Source organism: Macaca fascicularis, chromosome 3 (assembly GCF_037993035.2).
Source record: "Macaca fascicularis isolate 582-1 chromosome 3, T2T-MFA8v1.1".
Taxonomy (NCBI): domain Eukaryota; kingdom Metazoa; phylum Chordata; class Mammalia; order Primates; family Cercopithecidae; genus Macaca; species Macaca fascicularis.
In genome coordinates, this window is record NC_088377.1 from 29,295,509 (window position 1) to 29,322,566 (window position 27,058).

The window sequence follows — 27,058 nt, forward strand, 5'->3', positions numbered from 1 at the left end:
TAATAGATGATGTGCCCTGGAATGTTCCATGTGCATTTGAGAAGAATGTTTGTGCTGCAGCTGTTGAATGGAGTGTTCTGTAAATCTCTGTTATGTCCATTTGGTATAGAATGCAAATTAAATTTAATGCTTCTTTGTTGATTTTCTGTCTGGATGATCTGCCATTGCTCTAAGTGAGGCATTGAAGTCCCCTGCTATATTATATTGCAGTTAATGTATTCCTTTAGATTTATTAATCTTTGCTTTGTATATTTAGGTTCTTTGATATTGAGTGAATGTGTATTTATGATGGTTATATTCTCTTACTGGATTGACTGTTTTATCATTATGTAATGACCTTTGTTTCTTTTAATGGTGTTTAAAGTCTATTTTACCTGGTACAAGTAAAGCTACCCCTGCTCTCTTGATTTCCATTTGTACGAAATATTTTTCCATCCCTTTACTTTCAGTCTATGTGTGTCCTTACCAGTGAAGTGAGTCTCACATAGGCAGTATATAGTTTGGTCTGATTATTCTATCCATTCAACCTTTCAATGTCTTTTAATTGGAGAATTTAATCCATTTATTTTCATTTGTTTTATTTCTATTTGTTTTATAGATCCTTTCTTCCTATCTTACTATCTTCCTTTGTGGATAAATTATTTTCTCTAGTAGTATGTTGATTTCTTGCTTTTTATTTTTGAATATATATTACAGATTTTTGGTATGTTGTAATTATGAGGCTTACAAAAAACTTGTTATAGATATAACAGGTCATTTTAAGCAGATAACAGCTTAACTTTTATCAAAAGAAACAATAACAACAAAAAATACTACATTTTAACCCAACTTCTCCCCCCTTTTGAATTTTTGATAGTATGATTTGTATCTTCTTATATTGCATATTCCTTAACAAATTATTGTAATCATTATTTTCAATAGTTTTGAATTTTAGCTTTCATACTAAAGATATGATTTACACACTAATGTTACAATATCATAGTATTCTGAATTTGACTGTGTACTGACTTTTATGAATGAGTTTTATACCTTCAAATGTTTTTCTGTTACTCAATAGCACCCTTTTTCCAGCTTGAAAACTCCTTTTAACATTTCTTATAAGTCAGTTCTGGCAATGAACCCTCTCAGCTTTTTTTTGGGAAAATCTTTGTCTTTTCTTCATTTCTAAAGAACAGCTCTGCTGGATAAAGTACTCTTTGTTGACTTTTTTTTTTTTCATTCAGCACTTTGAATATATCATCCTACTCTCTCCAGGCTTGTAGAGTTTGCTAAGAAATCCACTGACAGTTGTATCAGCCTTCCTTTGTGTGTGGTATGTTTCTCATCTCTTGCTGCTTTTAGAATTTGTTATTTGTCTTTACTTTTTGATAGTTTGATTATTATATGTCTTAGTATGCTCCTCTTTGAATTAATTTTGACAAGGACTTCCATGCTTTCTGCGCCTGTGTGTTGGTATCTTTCCCAGATTAGGAAAATTTTAACCATCATTTTATTAAATATGCTTTCTGGCCCTTTCTCTCTTTGCTCTCCTTCTGGAATTCCTGTGATTGAAAGGTTTAGTTTCTTGATGAAATTCCATAATTCCCATAGGCTTTTGTAATTCTTTTTCATTCTTTTTTTCTTAACTCTTCTTACTGAAGAATTTCAATGTTCTATCTTCCAGCTCATTGATTCTTTCTTCCACTTGATTAATTCTGCTATTTAAACTTTCTATTGAATGTTTCTGTTTAATCATTGTATTCTTCATCTCTAAGATTTCTATCTGGTTCTCTTTTACCGTTTCTATTTTCTTGTCAATATTCTCACTCTGGGTATTTTCCAAATTTCAGTAAATTTTCTATCTGTGTATTTTTGTAATTCAATAAACTTCTTTATGAGTATTATTCTAAATCATTGTTTAGTCATTTTATAGATCCCTATTTCTTTGGGTTCCACTATTGGAGCTTTATTAGTTTCTTTTTGAAGTGTCCTGATTTCCTAATTCTTTATAATATTTGTGCCCTTATGTTGTTGACTGTGCATCTGAAGAGACAGCCCCTTCTCCTGGTCCTTATTGGAAGGGATAATGTTTTACTATTTAGTCTAGCCTGTGATTCTGGAAGTGCCAGCTCATGATGACCTCAGGGAAGCAGAGCTTGTTATGCAATCTCTAGTCAGCTGGGCCACTGCATTTGCTCTGGTATCAGGTGGAGCTACTGGGTATTGTGATGGCTTCTGGTCAGGCTGGCCACAAGATATACTCCGTGCTTGGGCATTTCCACTATTTGGAATCTGTGGTTGAGCATGGCCACAGGTTGGGCTCTAAAGTTAGATGGAGACACTTATCTGGGCAGGTGAGACCTGAGGCTATGCTCCTTAGAAATGTGTAATATCATAGGTGGGAATTGAACAATGAGATCACTTGGACACAGGAATGGGAACATCACACACCGGGGCCTATTGTGGGCAGTGGGGAGGGAGGAGGGATAGCATTAGGAGATATACCTAATGTAAATGACGAGTTAATGGGTGCAGCACACCAACATGGCACATGTATACATATGCAACAAACCTGCATGTTGTGCACATGTACCCCAGAACTTAAAGTATAATGATAAAAAAAAAAGAAATGTGTAATTGGGGATTGTCCGCTGTCTGGGTGGAGCTATGTAGGGTGAGCTTTTGGCTTAGATAAGTGGCTGTCCAACATTTCAGATAAGCAGGACTAGCTGTTATATTTCTCCAAAAAATACAGAGGCGAGAATCTTTCTACCTGGGCAGGACTGTTGTGTCGATTTTTGACTGCTCAGAGCCACTGCTTGCCTTTCTGGGTTAGGCTGGTGTAGAGCCACTTAACTTTTCTGAGATCTGCAGAGGCGAGAATCTCCCTGGCTATGAGGGTTATAGGGCAGGCTTCTTGGCCATGTGGAGTTGCTGTTTACCTTCCTGGATAAAGCCAATGTAGCCCTTTGCTTTGCTGAGATTCATGGAAGCGGGAGTCTCCCTAAATGGGCAGGGTAGTTGGGGTGGGTTCTTAAGCTGGCTAGGAAGAATAACAGTCTAGTGGCTCAAGCTCGATTATGATTTCCATCAAAGTCAAGCAGCTCAGTTTCAAAAGTGTGCTATAAGTTTAGCTGATATCTCTGACTCAGTACTTCAGCTGGCAGGAACACGGAGCTACCATCAAGAGTTGTGCACTGGTCACATTTCTTTGTTTCTATTTAATCCAAGGACAGGCAAGCCATGCTATTTATTTTCGTGTTCCCCATGGAGTGAGATCAGAGTTGGCTTCCTAGAAGGACCTTGGAATGCTAAGGAAGCTGAATGACTTGCCCCAGTCCTCTTTCCCCGTTGTAGAAACTGAGTCCAGGAAAATCCTCTGTCTGACACTGTGCTGGGTCGGGGGACAGAGAGCATGGTCAGAGTGAGACTAGTCCTCTTACCTTTCTAATTCAGATATTGTTAATTTCTACGTGTAATGCTGGTGTCTCACACTTGTTTCCAGGTGTTAAAGTTTTTGAAAGAATGTTCTAGTCCATGAATAGTTGGTAGTTGAACTTTCTGTAAGGGGAATTGGGGCCCAAGACTTCTTACTTCACCATCCTGGTCTGAAATCTACTCCTTTTTGATAACACATACAAATATTTTCTTTCAAGCTATGACTTGTTGTATCACTCAGTATTCATCAAGAGAAATATGACCTCCAGAAGACATATATTAAAAGAGTTATTGCAAGTAATTGGCTTATGCAACTGTGGGAACTTGTTAGGCAAGTCTAAAATCTGTAGGGCAGGCTTTGAGGAGGGGCAAGCTGGGACTCTTGACATAAACTAAAGCTGTTATCCATAAAACAGAGTTTCTTCCCCCTAGGAAAACCTAAATTATTCTTTTATGGCCTTTCAACAGATTGAATGAGGCCCACTTCACTTATATTACCTAGAATAATCTTCATTACTAAAGTCAACTTACTATGGACTTTAATCAAATCTTCTATATTAGGCTGTTCTCACACTGCTACAAAGAAATACCTGAAACTGGGTAATTTATAAAGAAAAGAGGTTTAATTGACTCACAGTTCTGCAAGCTGTACTGGGGGCATGGCTGGGGAGGCCTCCGGAAACTTACAATCATGGCAGAAAGTGAAGGGGAAGCAGGCACATCTTCACATGGTGATGAGAGAGAGAGTGAAGGTGGAAGTGCTACACACTTTTAAATAACCAGATCTCACGAGAACTTACTCACTATAGCAAGAACAACAAGGGGGAAACCCACCCCCATGATCTAATCACCTTCTACCAGGTCCCTACTCCAACACTGGGAATTAAAATTCAACACGAGATTTGGGTGGGGACACGGAGCCAAACCACATCATCTTCCAAATATCTTCACAGTAACACCTATATTGGGTTTTATTGACTAATAGGAAACCATAGCTTACCCACATGGACATATAAAACTGACTACCACATTAACCTTTAAATTTATGTGGTGTCTTTAATTAAGTTTTAAATTCTGATATAATCAAATTTATTAATTTTTCCCATTACTTTTTTTATTTTGTACTAAGTATTATTAGTCGACTTTCAGACTCCTGATAAAAACATACCTGAGACTGGGCAATTTACAAAAGAAAGAAGTTTAATGGACTCACAGTTCCACATGGCCAGGGAGGCCTCACAATCATGGTGGAAAGTGAAAGGCACATTTCACATGGCAGCAGACAAGAGAAGAGAGCTTGTGCAGGCAAACACCCCTTTATAAAACCATCAGCTCTCATAAAACTTATTCACTATCATGAGTCTAGCCCAGAAAAGACCCACCCCCATGATTCAATTACCTCCCACTGGGTCCCTCCCACAATATGTGGGAATTGCGGGAGTTACAATTCAAGATGAGATTTGGGTGGGGACACAGCCAAACCATATTATACTATGTTTAAACATCACTTCTTTTACCCATGTTTCCAAACAAATTATCTCATATTTTATGGTCATGTGGGTTTCTTTGTTTTTTACACTTTTTTACTATTACATACTTTTTCTATCTGCATTTTTTAATGGCTAGTGTTGTTATGATCTGAATGTTTGTGTTCCCCCCAAGATGTATATGTTGAAGTCTTAATCCCCAAAGTGATGGTTTTAGGAAATGGGGCCCTCGGAAGATAAGGTCATAAGAGTGAAGGTGTCATGAATGGGTTTAGTGCCATTACAAAAGTGGCCCCAGAGAGTTGCATCACCCTTCCACCAATGTAAAGGCGCAGCTAGAAGTCAGCAGTCTACAACCCAGAAGAGAGTTCTCACCGTACACCACATCTGCCATCACCCTGATCTTTCATTTCACTTCCCAGCCTCTAGAACTGTGAGAAATAAATTTCTGTTGTTTATAAGCTATGCAGTTTATCGTATTTTGTTACAGCAGCCTGAGTGAACTAAGACAGATATGTAGTAGAAAAACTAATTTTTCCCCGAAAATGAATAGCCAAGTATCACAACATAATTTTTTGAAAAATTAACCTTTTATCCATTCATTTGATGCCACGTTTCTTATAAGTGGAGATTTGATAAGAACATTATCCCTGCTTTTTATGTTTCAATAAAATGCTAGTCAATGTTCCCTTTGTGCTATAAATCAAGGCCAATTCATTGATCAGAAAGCCAGGGTGGTTGTACTTGAACATTCAGGAAAAAAAAAAGAAAGTCCAGCTCCTGAATTTATGCATGCATGTGTATTTTAAGCACTAAGAAACAAGCTTTGGGGGTTATACAGAGTGGACTGCAATAAATATATTATTGTTGTATGACTCTCTTCTAGCCTTGGAAAGTGGCCCAGGGATTTAAAAAAAAGAGGCAAGTTTTAGGATTTTCTTTCCCAAAATTTGGAATTAAATTTGAGAATATATCAATCTGCCTTGTCTTTTGAACTAAAGGAACAAGAGTTTGAAAACTTTGGCATGGCCATATTTTACCAAGTAGATGAGTATTAGAAAAGTAAGACTGAGAAAAATGAAACAGGGCACATAAAGATTTAGAGATAAGAGATGGCAAGCAATTCATGTTGGCTTTCTATTTCTTTCTTTGTTGTTGTTGTTGTTGTTGTTGTTTGAAACTAAGTCTTGCTCTGTCACCCAGGCTGGAGCACAGTGGTGTGATCTGGACTCAATGCAAGCTCCACCTCCCGGGTTCACGCCATTCTCCTGCCTCAGCCTCCCAAGTAGCTGGGGACTATAGGCGCCCGCCACCACTCCTGGCTAATTTTTTTTTTTTTGTATTTGTAGTAGAGACGGGGTTTCACCGTGTTAGCCAAGATGGTCTCGATCTCCTGACTTCGTGATCCGCCCGCCTCAGCCTCCCAAAGTGCTGGGATTACAGACGTGAGCCACCGCACCCAGCCGGATTTCTATTTCTTTATACCAGACTCCTACTGAGGCACAGTCTCACTCCGGACCTTGAAAATTCCCTTAAATTCTTATTAATAGTTTACTTTAAAATTAAGTATCATGAATACATTTCTATTACCATAGATGTTCACTTATCCAAGTGGAAATTAGAGGGTTTATCAAAATGATATATAAGAGAGAAGCTTACAGATACAACCATTCAGTGGGTCTCAAGAATCTGACAGTGCACTCACAGAGCGGATGAAGAGCGTCTATTAGTGCAATGAGTTTCTTAATCAGAGATTGTTTAAAAGAGCTTCTAGCCTGCTCACAACAGACAGATACACCCCGATTTCCCTTGGTACCAACACCATGCTATGCATTATTTTAATTTTTTGTGCATACAGGAAATATTTTAAGTGTATAAAATATAAATGTATAGCTTTATAAACTAACACACTTGTAACTCCCCTCCAGGTCAAGAAAGGCTATTAGCAGAACCCCAGGGGCCCCCACCAGGTTTCCTCCCAGTTACTATTTATAAGCCTTTCTTCCATAAAGTCTACCACTACACTCCCCTCTAGCTTTATAAAATTGCTTCTTCTCAGACTTTATGGTAAATGGAATCTTAAACTATTCTTTTTCTCTTTTTTTAATATTACGTTGGTGGTATTAGTTCACTATAATTTATAGCACTAGACTATGAATTTTCTTCACTGTGTAGTATTTCTTTGTATGAATATAGCTCAATTCATTTGTTTCTTCATTGGTGATGAAAATCAGATTGTTTCCAGATTTTTGCCTATTATGAATAATAGACAATATGCAGAGATAAATATTTCGGTAATCTCTTTTGGTGAATACAGATATGAGCTGCAGTTGGGTTTTTACCTAGAAGTGAAATCCCTGAAACATTGAGTTTGCTCAGCTGTGTTAAATAATGCCAGACTGTGGAACCACATATAGAGCTTTCTGGGCCAATGAAATGAAACACAAGGCTCCTTGTTTTCAAAGTATTAAAATTTCAAGACAGCAACAGCAAAACATTAAAACAAGTGTGGGCCCTTCTAAGTTCACAAACCTCTATGACAGCACAGATTACACACCCATGAATCTAGTCGTGCCAAACTGTTTATCAAAGTGGTTGCATCAATGTACACCCCCCAGTTTTTCACTTGGATTCATGAAATTATAAGACACGTAATAAAATTGAACATTTTATTGTCTTAAGAGTGGTTCCAGAATTCTACTTCAGAAGAAAACTGCGCCCTTCCGCCAGGGCCGCCACGGGAGAGCAGTAGCCATGGCTCTACGCTACCCTATGGCCGTGGGCCTCAACAAGGGCCACAAGGTGACCAAGAACGTGAGCAAGCCCAGGCACAGCCGCCGCCGCGGGCGTCTGACGAAACACACCAAGTTCGTGCGGGACATGATTCGGGAGGTGTGTGGCTTTGCCCCGTACGAGCGGCGCGCCATGGAGTTACTGAAGGTCTCCAAGGACAAACGGGCCCTCAAGTTTATCAAGAAAAGGGTGGGGACGCACATCCGCGCCAAGAGGAAGCGGGAGGAGCTGAGCAACGTATTGGCCGCTATGAGGAAAGCTGCTGCCAGGAAAGACTGAGCCCCTCCCCCGGCTTCTCCGTGAAATAAAGAACAGCTTGACCAAAAAAAAAAAGAAAACTGCATGAGAAACTACCTTGTTTGATAAAGCTCATAGGATAAAGAAAGGGAAAGATTCTGAAGGAAGATCCAAAGCAACCCAAATTAATACTAGATTTTATTCATGGGACAGTGTGAGGAGTGTAAATACTTTGGAACGGAGTAAAAGAGGCCAGAGAGAAGAGGTAGGGAAGGAAAGGAATTGAGAGGATGGTAGACATTTGGTTGGTGAGAAATGCCCATTCTCAGACGTTTATGAATAAGAATTTGTAATGTTTAATTTTATTTATCAATATTTGTATTTATTGTTGTTTATTATTTAATTGCAAATTATTTTATTGTTTTTAATGTTCATTGGCAGATGAAATGGATAAGGAAAATGTGTTGTGTCCATATAATGCAATACTGTTTAGCTTTAAAAAGAAGGAAATTCAGCAATGTGACAACATGGATGAAACTCGAGGGCATTGTACTGAATGAAATAAACCAATCACAGAAGGACAAATACTGCATGATTCTTCTTATATTTGGTATTTAAAATAGTCAAATCCATATCATCAGAGAGTGGAATGGTGGTTACTAGGGGTGGGGGGAGGAGAAATGAGTTACTAATCAGCAGGCATGAAGCTTCAGTGAAGCAAGACAAATAAGCGCTAAAGATCTGCTGTACAACATTGTACCTATAGTCAAAATAATGTATTATACACTTAGACATTTGTTAAGAGGGTGGATCTCATGTTAAGTGTTTTTACCACCAAAAAACAAGACAAAATTTTAAATATTCAATTTTAATGCGTTTGCATTTTCAAATTATAAACATTTCTCCCCATTTCCCACCAACAGATTTTCAGAATTGTGTAGGGATAATGTATTTGTAGATATTGATAAGGAGCAATGTACCATATTTAAATAATACCTATGTGGAAACAGGATTAGACAGGATAGAAACAAAAAAAAAATCCAGCAGAGGCAGTAAATTGAAATCAGAAGTGCCCACATGTTTATATGCCCCTGGGAATTTGCAGAAGAGCTTGGACCTTTATAAAGCAAAGAATGTGGGTTTCCAGTAATTTTATTTAAAATCGGAGTTCATAAGCACTATATATATGTATAAGCAGTAGCTGTTTTTATTCAACTGTATCTACTGCATTGCTTGTCCTCTCAATAAGTGTAACTTGAAATAGGAAAGCAGAACTTTCCCTTTGTGTCCAGTAAGTCAGCAATCATCATTAACATTTAAGTGTTCTAGTACAGCAATAGAAATTGGGACAGTCTGTAGAAATGGCAGTGTTTCTGCACAAACATGGCAAAGCCCAGTGAGGACTGTGGTGCCTAGTGGGATAAGGTGGTTGTAACAATAAATATCAGTTCCAGCAGTGGGGACCAAAACAGAGAATGGGAAAATAGTTCATTCTATGTATTAATAAACCAAATGTAATGAAAATTTACTTTTCAAATTCGTAAATATTACAAACTTAATGAAAAGTATGTGGGGTGAGCAGAGCTTGCCCAATACCAAATGAGAACAGAAGCCATTGTAACACAAGTTATACAAAGTTTAGGAACTTGCCCAATAGACTTTTGAACTCTATAAACCCATCAAAGACAGGTACCTTGTTTTATTTATCTTTGTAAACTTGGCCCTTAACATAGCACCTGGCACATATTCAGCACTAAATAATGATTAAGTATCTGACAGATGAATTAAATGAGATGACAACATTTTATTAAAAACTATAGATAATTTTTTCACCAATAAAAGTTATTTGAGAAAGCCTATCAAAGTGAAAAAAATGAGAAGGTAGAAAAATTATCCAAAAACTTATATCATCGTTTATAAAGAGCCAAGTGTAAAAAAGAAATCTAGGCTCTAGTGGTTAAAGAGATGAATTTCAAGCTAGTGTGAAGATTATCAGAACCACAGGAATATAAAATGTATCTGTGAAAAGACATTGTATTTTTATGAAGAAACAATGAGAATGGATTAAAGAGAACTTTGTATAAGTATGACCTCGAGCAAATAACCTAATCCGTAAGAATCACAAACCTGGATCGCCCTCCCTGTGAGCTTTCCCTGCCTGTTCCCAGGACACTGAGCACTACTGAGAGAAGACAGAGAATTATTCCGACTTGGTATACTATGAATTCATACAGTCTAACTTCAAACAGGCCCTCTGTTTGGCAATCCTGTAATCACAAGGTTTTCTCCACTCTGTGGCATTTCCAAACTTCTCTTTTCTCAGCTCTCATCTGCCCCTCTCCTTCTGTCCCACTTAGCAGATAACTTCACTGACTTTAGTGAAAAACTGAGGCACTGGGATCATCAAGATCTTGAACTTTACCAGTCCCTGTTTCCACGTCAGTGCATATCCATTTCTACATTTATCCTTCCTTTTGTGTTTTTTTTTTTTTTTTTTTTTTTGAGATGGAGTCTCACCTTGTTACCCAGGCTGGAGTGCAATGGTACAATCTCAGGATCTCAGCTCACTGCAACCTCTGCCTCCAGGGTTCAAGTGATTCTTCTGCCTCAGCCTCCTGAGTAGCTAGGATTACAGGAGCCCACCATCACGCCTGGCTAATTTTCGTATTTTTAGTAGAGACAGGGTTTCACCATGTTGGCCAGGCTGGTCTCAAACCCCTGACCTCGTGATCTGCCCGCCTCGACCTCCCAAGTTGCTGGGGTTAAAGGTGTGAGCCACCACTCCCCGCCCCTTCCTTCTAAAATTTTAATAGATCTTTCCTCTCATTTCTCCAAATATTACCCCTCCGTGTATGTTCTCAGTCACATCCCTTCCTAATTTCTGTGGACCTTAGAACTCATATTTTACCACCCATGTCCACAACATCTTTCCTGCACTGCTGGATTCCTATATATTTTTATTATTTTAAGTATGCAAATGTATAGCCTGACTTTAAAACAAAACATAATGAAACAAAAACTTTCCATTGGATGTGTTTCACATTCTAAGTACTATGAAATTTCTCTGAACTACCACATTTTTCCAAGTACACTCTTTCTGATGATCCTTTTTTTTTTTTTACACCATCTTATACTATCTTTAATTTCATAAAAAGGATTTAAGGTCTCTCTCCTACCTATTAAAAATATACCTTCCGGCCGGGCATGGTGGCTCAAGCCTGTAATCCCAGCACTTTGGGAGGCCAAGATGGGCGGATCACGAGGTCAGAAGATCGAGACCATCCTGGCTAACACGGTGAAACCCTTTCTCTACTAAAAATACAAAAAATCAGCCAGGTGTGGTGGCGCGCGCCTGTAGTCCCAGCTACTCGGAAGGCTGAGTCAGGAGAATGGCGGGAACCCGGGAGGTGGAGCTTGCAGTGAGCCGAGACTGGGCCACTGCACTCCAGCCTGGGCGACAGAGCGAGACTCCATCTCAAAAAAAAAAAAAAAAATATATATATATATATATATATATACACACACACATATATATATACACCTTCCACACTTGTTTCCACCTTTGCTTTCTCATTTTGATTATTTATTTTCTCAAACCAAAATCATTAAGGTTATGTCACAGTTTCTTCTAAATCTTTGTACCTCATAACCCATAGGTTACCAAGTTCTTTCCAGCCTTCCTTCCCAATGACTTTTAGATTTTGCTCCTGTTCTTCGTTGACTAAATCCTTAGCCCTTTACGCCTGGGATACTGAAATTGCCTGCCTGCCAGTTTTATAAGGTAGAAAATGCTGCATTAATAAGTTCCACAAAAATCTTCCTGGCTAACAGTAAGAAAGTTCTATTTATACTATATGATGAGTTGTCAGAAGACTCTGCTTCATGTTTCTTCACCCTGCAATTCAAGCTGATAAAGCAGCCCCTGTCTAAAAAATTGCCAGGCTCACAGTAAGGGGAAAAGAGAGCATGGCAAACTGCAATTCAGGGTTCAACACTTTGCCTGGATGTGGCATTCATCACATTTTATTGCTTTCAAATAGTACATGTACTCCTGTCTTCATGCTCTCCTCTCTATCCCTTACATCACCTCAATCAGCATCCACCACTTCCTCAAAACCTACACACTCTTCAACATCCTTGGAAGATACAATCTTTCTCTGTATATATTCCAAATCTCTCTCCAATCCTTTCTTTCCTAATTATTCTCCAGCTACACTCTTTAGAGATTTCATATATCAGTATACACTGCTGGTATAGATATTTCGACTTTGTGCATTAATTATGTCATCTATATATCTAATTTATCCAACTATATTGAATATATTTTGTAAAAAAAAAAAAAGATAATTATTGACATTTGTCATTTAAATTACTCATTTTTGTTTGTTTCAAAACAATCCCAGATGTGTCTGCCATGAAGAAATGTCTAATTTGTCTAAAGGCACACCAGAAGAGAGTCATCCCTAATCAAAGTACGCTTGTAAGCTGTGGAAAAGAAATACAGAGTGATGGAAGGTAAAGGTGGTTAAGACTGTGGGTTCTCAAGCTAGAATACCTGGATTCAAATTCATGGCTCTACCACTTACCAACTGAGTGACCATTAGTAGTTATTTAACCATTTTTCCTACATTACCTACTATTTATAAAATGACAATGATTATGATGATCTGTGTGTATCATATAGCTATTTTAATGAATAAATAAGTATATAAATGAAAAGTCCTTATAACAGTGACTGCCATATATGAAACTCTCATGAAATACTAGGTGGTGGTGTGGGTGTTGCCAGGTCCAAAAATCTAACAATTTGGACAGTCCAGTCTCTCAATAGAGCTTTATTGTTTTCAACTCTCCTGGCTGCCAGGAATAAAGTATATGAGGAAACTAATATTCTATAGTGATATTTGCAAATACTAGAATTTAAAAAGGTGTCAGGAAATATTCCTAAAATATCCCTAGTACTTATTATATTTTTGTTCCCCTTAGCACTGAAGGCTGCCCAGGAATCCTTCAAGAAGTTCAATAAATAGGTGTTTATTGGCCTAACTTCTCAGTCCCCAAATAGAAATAACACCTGCAGTATTCATATCACAACATTATTTTAAACATCCAAATTTTAACTTGTTTCAGGAAACAAAATAAAAAAAAAAAACCATATGCACATAAATTTATTTATAATAATAAAAGTAGAAAATAAGACATTTAGGATGATGGAAGCAAATTTTTAAATATTATAGACATTTTGCCATTTAACATTATAAAAGGAAGGGGTGTGATGAAAAAAAGTTATAATAAAAACTTAAAGGGAGGAATGATTGGAAGATGGCCGAATAGGAGCAGCTCCAGTCTCCAACTCCCAGCACGAGCAACACAGAAGACCGGTGATTTCTGCATTTTCAACTGAGGTACTGGGTTCATCTCACTGGGGAGTGCCGGACGATCGGTGCTGGTCAGCTGCTGCAGCCCGACCAGCGAGAGCTGAAGCAGGGCGAGGCATTGCCTCACCTGGGAAGCGCAAGGGGGAAGGGAGTCCCTTTTCCTAGCCAGGGGAACTGAGACACACAACACCTGGAAAATCGGGTAACTCCCACCCCAATACTGCGCTTTAAGCAAACAGGCACACCAGGAGATCATATCCCACACCTGGCCGGGAGGGTCCCACACCCACGGAGCCTCCCTCATTGCTAGCACAGCAGTCTGTGATCTACCGGCAAGGCAGCAGCGAGGCTGGGGGAGGGGCACCCGCCATTGCTGAGGCTTAAGTAGGTAAACAAAGCTGCTGGGAAGCTCGAACTGGGTGGAGCTCACAGCAGCTCAAGGAAACCTGCCTGTCTCTGTAGACTCCACCTCTGGGGACAGGGCACAGTAAACTAAACAAATGCAGCAGACACTTCTGCAGACGCAAACGACTCTGTCTGACAGCTTTGAAGAGAGCAGTGGATCTCCCAACACGGAGGTTGAGATCTGAGAAGGGACAGACTCCCTGCTCAAGTGGGTCCCTGACCCCTGAGTAGCCTAACTGGGAGACATCCCCCACTAGGGGCAGTCTGACACCCCACAGCTCACAGAGAGGAGTACACCCCTGAGAGGAAGCTTCCAAAGCAAGAATCAGACAGGTACACTCGCTGTTCAGAAATATTCTATCTTCTGCAGCCTCTGCTGCTGATACCCAGGCAAACAGGGTCTGGAGTGGACCTCAAGCAATCTCCAACAGACCTACAGCTGAGGGTCCTGACTGTTAGAAGGAAAATTATCAAACAGGAAGGACACCTACACCAAAACCCCATCAGTACATCACCATCATCAAAGACCAGAGGCAGATAAAACCACAAAGATGGGGAAAAAGCAGGGCAGAAAAGCTGGAAATTCAAAAAATAAGAGCGCATCTCCCCCGGCAAAGGAGCGCAGCTCATTGCCAGCAACGGATCAAAGCTGGACGGAGAATGACTTTGACGAGATGAGAGAAGAAGGCTTCAGTCCATCAAATTTCTCAGAGCTAAAGGAGGAATTACGTACCCAGCGCAAAGAAACTAAAAATCTTGAAAAAAAAGTGGAAGAATTGATGGCTAGAGTAATTAATGCAGAGAAGGTCCTAAACGAAATGAAAGAGATGAAAACCATGACACGAGAAATACATGACAAATGCACAAGCTTCAGTAACCGACTCGATCAACTGGAAGAAAGAGTATCAGCGATTGAGGATCAAATGAATGAAATGAAGCGAGAAGAGAAACCAAAAGAAAAAAGAAGAAAAAGAAATGAACAAAGCCTGCAAGAAGTATGGGATTATGTAAAAAGACCAAATCTACGTCTGATTGGGGTGCCTGAAAGTGAGGGGGAAAATGGAACCAAGTTGGAAGACACTCTTCAGGATATCATCCAGGAGAACTTCCCCAACCTAGTAGGCCAGGCCAACATTCAAATCCAGGAAATACAGAGAACGCCACAAAGATACTCCTCGAGAAGAGCAACTCCAAGACACATAATTGCCAGATTCACCAAAGTTGAAATGAAGGAAAAAATCTTAAGGGCAGCCAGAGAGAAAGGTCGGGTTACCCACAAAGGGAAGCCCATCAGACTAACAGCAGATCTCTCAGCAGAAACTCTACAAGCCAGAAGAGAGTGGGGGCCAATATTCAACATTCTTAAAGAAAAGAATTTTAAACCCAGAATTTCATATCCAGCCAAACTAAGTTTCATAAGTGAAGGAGAAATAAAATCCTTTACAGATAAGCAAATGCTTAGAGATTTTGTCACCACTAGGCCTGCCTTACAAGAGACCCTGAAGGAAGCACTAAACATGGAAAGGAACAACCGGTACCAGCCATTGCAAAAACATGCCAAAATGTAAAGACCATCGAGGCTAGGAAGAAACTGCATCAACTAACGAGCAAAATAACCAGTTAATATCATAATGGCAGGATCAAGTTCACACATAACAATCTTAACCTTAAATGTAAATGGACTAAATGCTCCAATTAAAAGACACAGACTGGCAAACTGGATAAAGAGTCAAGACCCATCAGTCTGCTGTATTCAGGAGACCCATCTCACACGCAGAGACATACATAGGCTCAAAATAAAGGGATGGAGGAAGATTTACCAAGCAAATGGAGAACAAAAAAAAGCAGGGGTTGCAATACTAGTCTCTCATAAAACAGACTTTAAACCATCAAAGATCAAAAAAGACAAAGAAGGCCATTACATAATGGTAAAGGGATCAATTCAACAGGAAGAGCTAACTATCCTAAATATATATGCACCCAATACAGGAGCACCCAGATTCATAAAGCAAGTCCTTAGAGACTTACAAAGAGACTTAGACTCCCATACAATAATAATGGGAGACTTCAACACTCCACTGTCAACATTAGACAGATCAACGAGACAGAAAGTTAACAAGGATATCCAGGAATTGAACTCATCTCTGCAGCAAGCAGACCTAATAGACATCTATAGAACTCTCCACCCCAAATCAACAGAATATACATTCTTCTCAGCACCACATCGTACTTACTCCAAAATTGACCACGTAATTGGAAGTAAAGCACTCCTCAGCAAATGTACAAGAACAGAAATTATAACAAACTGTCTCTCAGACCACAAGGCAATCAAACTAGAACTCAGGACTAAGAAACTCAATCAAAACTGCTCAACTACATGGAAACTGAACAACCTGCTCCTGAATGACTACTGGGTACATAACGAAATGAAGGCAGAAATAAAGATGTTCTTTGAAACCAATGAGAACAAAGATACAACATACCAGAATCTCTGGGACACATTTAAAGCAGTGTGTAGAGGGAAATTTATAGCACTAAATGCCCACAAGAGAAAGCAGGAAAGATCTAAAATTGACACTCTAACATCGCAATTAAAAGAACTAGAGAAGCAAGAGCAAACACATTCGAAAGCTAGCAGAAAGCAAGAAATAACTAAGATCAGAGCAGAACTGAAGGAGATAGAGACTCAAAAAACCCTCCAAAAAATCAATGAATCCAGGAGTTGGTTTTTTGAAAAGATCAACAAAATTGACAGACCACTAGCCAGACTAATAAAGAAGAAAAGAGAGAAGAATCAAATCAACGCAATTAAAAATGATAAAGGGGATATCACCACCGACCCCACAGAAATACAAACTACCATCAGAGAATACTATAAACACCTCTCCGCAAATAAACTGGAAAATCTAGAAGAAATGGATAATTTCCTGGACACTTACACTCTTCCAAGACTAAACCAGGAAGAAGTTGAATCCCTGAATAGACCAATAGCAGGCTCTGAAATTGAGGCAACAATTAATAGCCTACCAACCAAAAAAAGTCCAGGACCAGATGGATTCACAGCTGAATTCTACCAGAGGTACAAGGAGGAGTTGGTACCATTCCTTCTGAAACTATTCCAATCAATAGAAAAAGAGGGAATCCTCCCTAACTCATTTTATGAGGCCAACATCATCCTGATACCAAAGCCTGGAGGAGACACAACAAAAAAAGAGAATTTTAGACCAATATCCCTGATGAACATCGATGCAAAAATCCTCAATAAAATACCGGCAAACCGGATTCAGCAACACATCAAAAAGCTTATCCACCATGATCAAGTGGGCTTCATCCCTGGGATGCAAGGCTGGTTCAACATTCGCAAATCAATAAACATAATCCAGCATATAAACAGAACCAAAGACAGGAACCACATGATTATCTCAATTGATGCAGAAAAGGCTTTTGACAAAATTCAACAGCCCTTCATGCTAAAAACGCTCAATAAATTTGGTATTGATGGAACGTACCTCAAAATAATAAGAGCTATTTATGACAAACCCACAGCCAATATCATACTGAATGGGCAAAAACTGGAAAAATTCCCTTTGAAAACTGGCACAAGACAGGGATGCCCTCTCTCACCACTCCTATTCAACATAGTGTTGGAAGTTCTGGCTAGGGCAATCAGGCAAGAGAAAGAAATCAAGGGTATTCAGTTAGGAAAAGAAGAAGTCAAATTGTCCCTGTTTGCAGATGACATGATTGTATATTTAGAAAACCCCATTGTCTCAGCCCAAAATCTCCTTAAGCTGATAAGCAACTTCAGCAAAGTCTCAGGATACAAAATTAATGTGCAAAAATCACAAGCATTCTTATACACCAGTAACAGACAAACAGAGAGCCAAATCAGGAATGAACTTCCATTCACAATTGCTTCAAAGAGAATAAAATACCTAGGAATCCAACTTACAAGGGATGTAAAGGACCTCTTCAAGGAGAACTACAAACCACTGCTCAGTGAAATAAAAGAGGACATAAACAAATGGAAGAACATACCATGCTCATGGATAGGAAGAATCAATATCGTGAAAATGGCCATACTGCCCAAGGTAATTTATAGATTCAATGCCATCCCCATCAAGCTACCAATGAGTTTCTTCACAGAATTGGAAAAAACTGCTTTAAAGTTCATATGGAACCAAAAAAGAGCCCGCATCTCCAAGACAATCCTAAGTCAAAAGAACAAAGCGGGAGGCATCACGCTACCTGACTTCAAACTATACTACAAGGCTACAGTAACCAAAACAGCATGGTACTGGTACCAAAACAGAGATATAGACCAATGGAACAGAACAGAGTCCTCAGAAATAATACCACACATCTACAGCCATTTGATCTTTGACAAACCTGAGAGAAACAAGAAATGGGGAAAGGATTCCTTATTTAATAAATGGTGCTGGGAAAATTGGCTAGCCATAAGTAGAAAGCTGAAACTGGATCCTTTCCTTACTCCTTATACGAAAATTAATTCAAGATGGATTAGAGACTTAAATGTTAGACCTAATACCATAAAAATCCTAGAGGAAAACCTAGGTAGTACCATTCAGGACATAGGCATGGGCAAAGACTTCATGTCTAAAACACCAGAAGCAACGGCAGCAAAAGCCAAAATTGACAAATGGGATCTCATTAAACTAAAGAGCTTCTGCACAGCAAAAGAAACTACCATCAGAGTGAACAGGCAACCTACAGAATGGGAGAAAATTTTTGCAATCTACTCATCTGACAAAGGGCTAATATCCAGAACCTACAAAGAACTCAAACAAATTTACAAGAAAAAAACAAACAACCCCATCAAAAAGTGGGCAAAGGATATGAACAGACATTTCTCAAAAGAAGACATTCATACAGCCAACAGACACATGAAAAAATGCTCATCATCACTGGCCATCAGAGAAATGCAAATCAAAACCACAATGAGATACCATCTCACACCAGTTAGAATGGCAATCATTAAAAAGTCAGGAAACAACAGGTGCTGGAGAGGATGTGGAGAAATAGGAACACTTTTACACTGTTGGTGGGATTGTAAACTAGTTCAACCATTATGGAAAACAGTATGGCGATTCCTCAAGAATCTAGAACTAGATGTACCATACGACCCAGCCATCCCATTACTGGGTATATACCCAAAGGATTATAAATTATGCTGCTATAAAGACACATGCACACGTATGTTTATTGCAGCACTATTCACAATAGCAAAGACTTGGAATCAACCCAAATGTCCATCAGTGACAGACTGGATTAAGAAAATGTGGCACATATACACCATGGAATACTATGCAGCCATAAAAAAGGATGAGTTTGAGTCCTTTGTAGGGACTTGGATGCAGCTAGAATCCATCATTCTTAGCAAACTATCACAAGAACAGAAAACCAAACACCACATGTTCTCACTCATAGGTGGGAACTGAACAATGAGATCACTCGGACTCAGAAAGGGGAACATCACACACCGGGGCCTATCATGGGGAGGGGGGAGGGGGGAGGGATTGCATTGGGAGTTATACCTGATGTAAATGACGAGTTGATGGGTGCAGCACAGCAACATGGCACAAGTATACATATGTAACAAACCTGCACGTTATGCACATGTACCCTACAACTTAAAGTATAATAATAATAAATAAATTTAAAAAAAAAAAAAAAACTTAAAGGGACCAAAAAATATGCAACTATTGTTTTTGTCGGAAAAGCAAAAATAATACACTTTAAGACACTAAGAGAAAACAAAATCAAATTCTAGCAATGGCTTGAATAAAAACGGAGGAAAGAAGGAAGAAAGAACCCTGACTGAGGATAAACCCAAGCTTAAAACGTTTATGAAAACACTCTCTACTAATAGGGAGAGAGAGAGAGAGTGCAAGACAGACAGAGTATGAACTGAGTATTAAAAAGCTCTCCGTTGCCATTTACCAAATTGTGTTAAGTGGTGAACTACCCCAAATTCTAGAGCTTTAGGATGTTACTTTTTCTATTCTCAGCACTTTGTGATATATTTTCTTCCATGTGTTCTATTTTATTTTACTCTTCTTTGAGAATGTGGTTTTTTTCATTTGTATAGATTCAGAGGTACATGTGCAGGTTTGCTACATGGATATATTGCATAGTGGTGGGATTTGGGCTTCTGATGTACCCATCACCTAAACAGTGAACACTGTATCCAATAGGGAATTTTTCAACCCTTACTCTCCTCCCACTCTCTCAACTTTTAGCATCTCCAGTGACTACTATAGCCTTTTTTTTTTTTTTTTTTTTTTTTTTTTGAGACAAAGTTTCACTCTTGTTGCCTAGGCTGGAGTGCAGTGACTTGTTCTCAGCTCACTACAACTTCTGCCTCCCGGGTTCAAATGATTCTCTTGCCTCAGCCTCCTGAGTAGCTGGGACTACAGGTGCGCACCACCACGCCCAGTTAATTTTTGCGTTTTTAGTAGAGACGGGGTTTCACCATGTTGGCCAGGATGGTCTCAATCTCTTGACCTCCTGATGCGCCCACCTTGGCCTCCCAAAGTGCTGGGATTACAGGCGTGAGCCACCACGCCCAGTCTGCTATTTCTTTCTGTATGTTCTTGTGGACCTGTTGTTTGGCTCCCACTTATAAGTGAGAACATGTAGTATTTGATTTTCTGTTGCAGTTTTTCACTTAGAATAATGGCCTCCAAATCCATCCATGCTGCTGCAAAGACACAATTTTATTCTTTCTTATGGATGAGTAGTATTTCACGGTGTATACATACCACATTGTCTTTATCCGATCATTCAGTGATGAACACTTAGGCTGATTCCATGACTTTGTTATTGTGAATAGTGCCATAATAAACACACAAGTGCAGGTGTCTTTTTGATAAAATGATTTCTTTTCCTTTGGGTAGATACTCAGCAGTGGGATTGCAGGGTCAAATGGTAGTTCCTATTTTCAGTTCTTTAAGAAATACCCATCCTGTCTTCCACAGAAGTTATACTAATTTACATTCCCACCAACAGTGTATAAGTGTTCCCTTTTCTCATCATCCTCACCAACATCTGTTGTTTTTCAGTTTTTAAATAATGGCCATTCTGACTGATGTAAGATGGTATCTCATTATGGTATAAGTTTGCACTTTTCTGATAATCAGTAATGTTGAGCCTTTTCTTCATATGTTTGCTGGTCACTTGTATTATTTTGAGCAATGTCTAGTTGTGTCCTTTACCCACTTTTTAATAGGGCTGTTTGTTTGTTGTTGTCATTGTTGTAGAGTTGTTTGAGGTCCTTGTAGATTCTGGATATTAGTCCTTTGTCAGATGCATAGTCTGCAAATATTTTCTCCCACTCTGCAGGTTGTCTGCTTACTCCATTGATTACTTCTTTTGCTGGCAGATGCTTTTTAGTTTAATTAAGTCCCATTTGTTTATTTTTGTTCTTGTTGCATGTGCTTTTGAGTTCTTAGCCATAAATTTTTTGCCTATGCCAAAATTCTGAACAGTTTTTCCCATATTTTTTCTAGGATTTTCAGTGTTTCATGTCTTACATTTAAGTCTTTAACTCACACTGAGTTAATTTTTGTATATGGTGAGAGACAGAGGTCCAGTTTCATTCATGCCTGTATTTCGTAATTCCTTCAGTGAATTTTTCAAATCCAGAAATTCTGCTTTTTTTTTAAAGATATCTATCTCTTCTTTCATATGCTACATTGTTTTCCTGATTTTGTTTCGTTGGTTTTCAACTTTCTCTTGGACCTCATTGAGCTTCCTTGTAATCCATATTTTTAATTGTTTATCTGTCATTTCAGAATTTTCATTTTGGTTAGAATCCATTGCTATGAGCTAGTATCCTTTGGGGATGTCTCAACACTGGTTTTTCATGGTGCCAGAGTTCTTATACTGGTTTCTTCTCATCTGGAGAAGGTGTCACTTCTTGTTTTTGATTTACTTTCATTTATATGGGATTATTTTCCACATGACAGTGTGGCAATCAAATACCACAGTTGAGTAGGGTCCTTTGGCTTTGATTCTTTAGCCTTGGTGTACTTATTAGCATGTTTTGTATTGGGCTTTGCAGTTCAACCTCCAGACCAGTAGGTGGTGCTCATGGGCAAAAGCTGTCTGTCACAGAAGCAGATGGCTATTTGCTTGATCTCGGTTTATTGGGAGGAGCTGAAACACCAACCCCACCCATGAATACTTCAATGATGCGCATGGGCACCAGCTCTGACGGGAGTGACTGAAGGAGCTCCTGGTGAAATGTGCCAAGGTTTCTGCAGTTGGAGAGGGGGCTCCACCAGCTCCACATCCTGGGCAGACAGGAACACAGTCTCTTTCTGTATCACACCCTTGTCTCAGGGCTGATGACTCTCAGTTCAGACAGACACTGTCATCTAACGCCAGACCACAATGTCACTGAAAGCCAGGGGAAACACCTGTCCCGTGATTCTTCACTGGAGTGGCTTCAGCGTGGGATCTCTTCCCTCAGCTCAATATAGACAGCTTTGTGGCTCTCCTGTTCTCCAATGTGGGAATACTGCTGCTTCACAGAGAGAGGGGGAATGGTTCTGCCTTGCAGTACATGCAGGTGGGGGTCAGCTGTGGTGGTGTCAGCTGATTGGATCAGCTCAACCTCAGACCACGGAGGGAATGATCAGGTGCCATCACTGGGCTAGGCAATCCTCTAATCCTCAGGTTCCTAAATGGCTCCCTGGGCAATGGGCATGAGTCCTGGGAGGACTAAACCAGGACCGGACAGCAAATATGTCTTCAAATTCCCAGAGTTCAGGTATTGGCTGTGATAGGAAGGAGTGGGCTGCCCCCTAGGCTGCTGGCAGAAGGCTTCAGAAAGAGCAGGCAGACTGCTCAGGCAGCTGCGGAATATTCCATCAGCATGAGCAGTGGAGGCAGGCAGCTACAAGGTGCATGGCCCACTCGTACCTAACTCTGGCAGAAACAGTGGTGGATTTGGTCATTGTGGTCCATGTAGGTGCTGGTCTCCCTGTTCCCACCCTACAACTGCTGCTAATAAGATGAAAACAGGAGCCGCAGGGCAGAATGCAGGCCTCTGAGGACTAGGCTTTCAAAAGGGTGCTAGGCAACAGCAAAATGCTCAGGCAGGGGTAGCCCTGCTCAGTGAGAGCAGTGAAAGCTAACAGCTGTGGGGCCCATGGCCCACTCGCACCTTCCTCCCACAGAAGCAGTGGTGGTATCCACCACTGAGGTGTGCAAAGGTGTCCTGTCTTCCCACTCCCTCCCTGGCCTGGCAGTGGTGGTGGCAGTTGCAGCAACAGCAGCAGGATCCCCAGGGCAGATTGCAGGCCTCTGGGGGCTGGGCTCTCAGAAGGGTGCCAGGCCACAGCCAAAATGCTCAGGCAGAAGCAAGGTGGCTGTACAGTGAGCCGAGGGACGGCAGGTCCCCCTTAGCGGGAGCAGTGAAAGCAAGGGTGCTCAATGTGCTTGCTTCTCTACCCTGCAGCAGCAGTAGCAGTGATACACATCTTTGGGGTGTGCAAAAGTACTTGACCACCCCACTCCCTCCTGGCACTGCAACAGCAGCCAGTACCAGGCTGCAGCATTTCAAGGATCAAAAGCCTGTGAATTCCATGTGGGCCCAAGCAGTGCCTCTGCACAATCTCCAGGCAGTTCCCTGTGTTAGACTGGAGGCCCGGGGGGTTCAGAGAGCTCTCCCATAGCTAGGATTGTAAAAGTCCACGGTGGGAGTGGAGCCCCAGGGGTTGCTCACTCAGCCTTTCCCCGTGTCAGGGAGCTACTCCTGGTTCCATGCCAATCCCAGCTCAGCAGGCTGCCTGGCTTCGCTTTTCTTTGCTTTCCATAAGTCCTATCACTTCTCTGATGAATTCCAGCGTGCTGTCTCGTTTAGATGATCTATTCAAAGTGTGAATATTTACCATTTTGATTCATCTCCATGGAAGAGGAACCCACTAGCTGCTTCTAGTCAGCCATCTTGAACCAGAAGCCCTTATTTTACTTTTATTTGTACTTTTTCTTTCAGAAAACTTTTTTAATATGTCATTAAAATGGTAAATTTGCAACTTTAAGTGAAATCTAGTTTAGAATTGATGAATTATTCATGATGATATTCACATCATGAAAGTACTCAATAGCAACCAGCCAAAGACATTACCTTGATGCACAAAAATGTCCTGTGTCTGTTTCTGCAATATATGTTTATTTCAGGATAAAACAGAAATTGTTTCTATAGTGGATTTTCACATGGAACAAGTAAAATGTTCTTGACTGAATGTGTTGGCTTTCTATTAAAGGGCATATTTTCTTCCAACAAACCATTAGTTTACCAGTGTTGACGTTAGAAACAGCTCCTTACTAAAAATAAAAATGTACCATGATTGGATCTCAGCTTTTAAGTGGATTTCTAGTAACTATGATACTTGTATGAGGTTCAGGTTGGAATTGATCACTAATACTATCCTAGAATAAAAATTGAGATACAGATTTATTATTTCTAAGCCTAAAATATATTACTGTATAGGTTTGAAAATACAATTCAGCTCAATAAGTACAATATTCACAGTTAAGAAGTAAACTGGTCCCACCATCCTCTAATCACCCCAAACATTTCTCCCCTTACAATTATTCTAGAAACTTAGTTTTCACAGCAGGGGAAATAAGGAGGTTAATTATCTGGAAACACAGCTATCCTTTCATTGTTCTCCTACTCAATAATGTTATAGAATTCATCCTTTTTTAGATTTGATTCCAAAAACTAATCACTTTTCCAACTTTGGCCCCCACTGTTACCCAATTTGCAGTTATTTTCTAATCTGTTTTCTAAAACGGACCATGCTCAGCACTTCTTATGTCTTTATACAGCTGTTATTCCTAGGACACCCCCCTTTGTCTCTGTATCTAAACTCTACCTGTACTTTAGGAGTCATCTCAAGGTCCTTTTTCTTTGGGTAGCCTTCCCCCAGCGTCTCTACCTCTTATTGACTTTCCCTTTGCAGAACTTTTAATCCTAGGGCATGGCACTTACTCATTTGCATTAATGATCTATACTGTACCTACTTTTCTGATGCTTTCATGTGTGCTAGTCTTGGGACTAGAGGGACACTATAAATTCATTGAAGACAAGGGTATAGCTTATTCTTTCTATACTGTGCAGTAAATTTCAAAACAAAACTAGCATAGGGATTTGCAAAGAGTAAGTGCTTAATAAATATTAATGTTAGTTCTTACAAGATCTTTAAATGTTTGAAAGATGAGAACAACCCTTAAGTTTGAACTGTACATTTGTTTATGATGGCCACCATGCCACTGAACCTGTTTTGATCCCTAGTCAACCTATTCAATATAATGGAATGAAGAATCATCAAATGCTTCCAGTTGAATATACCTGTCCCCTTTCCAGTAACAATCATGTAAATTTTCCTCCATCAAAGTTAGTTAACCTCACAAAAAGGAAAAGGATTTTTATTCTGTGTGTTGAGTAGGTGGAAGAACAGCTACATCATTCATTTATCATTTGAGGTCTTTATTCATTTAACAACCATTTATTGGAAGCCTACTATATATAAAAGATAAACCTAGTATGGAGCAAATGCTCCAACTCTATGGTCCATCAGAATATTCCATCAGCATGAGAAGTGGAAGCAGGCAGCTATAAGGTGCATGGCCCACTCGTACCTCCCTCTGGCAGAAACAGTGGTGGAATTGGTCACTGTGGCCCATGCAGGTGCTGATCTCCCTGTTCCTGCCCTACAACTGCTGCTATTAAAATGAAAGCAGGAGCCCCAGGGCAGAATGCAGGCCTCTGAGGGTCCACTATGGTCCATTCCTTTATGCCTTGAAAATCTTCCAGTCTTCTCATGTCCTCTATTAAATGCAGATATACCAGAGAAAAGAAATGTTTTGAACCACTATTAGGCAACAACTGTCAGGATCATTTAACCACCTTCTGAATATAAGAACAGCACCTAGCAAGTCAGGAACAGAGAGGACCCTGAAGGCAGTGTGATAAGTGCTAAAGACAAACCTCATCTATAATCTGCCTAGGAAATTCCCAAATTCCATTCTATACATGTGGGCAAGGGTAGATTCAACTCCCTCTCATTTCCCGATTTTTCTGGATCCAATATTCAAGTTTTCTTCAACTCTGGACTATATATACAGATAAACATGTACATACATATATGCATACACATATGTGTGTGTGTGTGTGTGGGCACACGCATGCGTGCGTGTGTGTATTTAAAAGGTCTTTCTTCCTAGGATAGACTATAGAAAGGCAATTTCCAAAATGGCCCAGATTGCCCACTAATGCACTCTTTATCCTAAATTTCCCAGTGACTTATGTTCCAGACTATTCTTTTTATAATATTTGCCTTTAGAAAGTCTTAATCCTGATTCCCAACTGGATTCAAGTACAATCACTTTAGTAACTTGGTGATATGGTTTGGCTGTGACCCCATCCAAAATCTCATCTCGAATTGTAATCCTCACAATCCCCACGTGTCAAGGGCAGGACCAAGTGGTGGTAATTGAGTCATGGGGGTGGTTTCCCTCATGTTGTTCTCGTGATAGTGTGTGAGTCTCACAAGATCTGATAGTTATATCACCATCTGGCATTTCCCCTGCTTGCATCTCTCCATCCTGAGGCCCTGTGAAGAAGGTGCCTGCTTCTCCTTTGCCTTCTGCCATGATTATAAGCTTCCTGAGGCCTCCCCTCAGGAAAGTTTAACTGTGAGTCAATTAAACTTATTTCCTTTATAAATTACCCAGTCTCAGGTATTTCTTCATAGAAGTATGAGAACGGACTAATACACTTCGGAAAAAAAAAAAAAAAAAGTTATTTATTTGTTACCCTCAGTAGCTTACTTAATCATTTGTCCTTGTCTAAACAATGCATGTTGAGACCCTAGGCAAGTATAATTCTATTGTCTAACCTAAGAGAAAGAAGTAGATTTTTTTTTCATTTCATAAAGGAAAAGCTAAACTTTTATAAAATGCCAATACAAATATCAACACATGTTATGTTTAATTAGTTGGACTAATATGAATGATCAGGTCATGGGAATGTCTGTGTATCAGCTTTTTAAGATTTTTATACTGATTTTTGAGAACTGAGCAGTGCGGTTTTGCTGCCCTCTTGAGGAAAGACAGGAATCATTACACCTAATAATTTAGTAGCTTTTTATGTTCTCATTATGCTTATTGGAACTGATTAAATTACTATTAATTAAGCCACAAATTAAAATAAGTTTTGCAATAATAATTGTCTATTAAAACATCTCAAATTATATCCTCATGAGTAAACAAAGAAAAAGAATAAACATCTCAAAGAAACTTACAATT

At 39.6% G+C, this 27,058-nt stretch overlaps 2 protein-coding genes across 3 annotated transcripts in view; one reads left to right on the forward strand and one right to left on the reverse strand.

The window, feature by feature from the left end:
- The window catches only part of CHODL (chondrolectin), a 459,390-nt gene that overhangs the window by 321,801 nt on the left and 110,531 nt on the right, over positions 1-27,058 (reverse strand). The gene's annotated exons all lie outside the window — the stretch shown is intronic.
- Positions 7,625-8,035, forward strand: LOC102136839 (large ribosomal subunit protein eL36-like). The gene has a single exon (XM_045389188.3). It carries the CDS (start codon positions 7,659-7,661, stop codon positions 7,974-7,976), a length of 318 nt encoding a protein of 105 aa, XP_045245123.1. The 5' UTR covers positions 7,625-7,658; the 3' UTR covers positions 7,977-8,035.

Coding starts and splice junctions, on each gene's coding strand:
- LOC102136839 (XM_045389188.3), top strand. CDS start 7,659: ATGGCTCTACGCTACCCTATGGCCGTGGGCCTCAACAAGGGCCACAAG.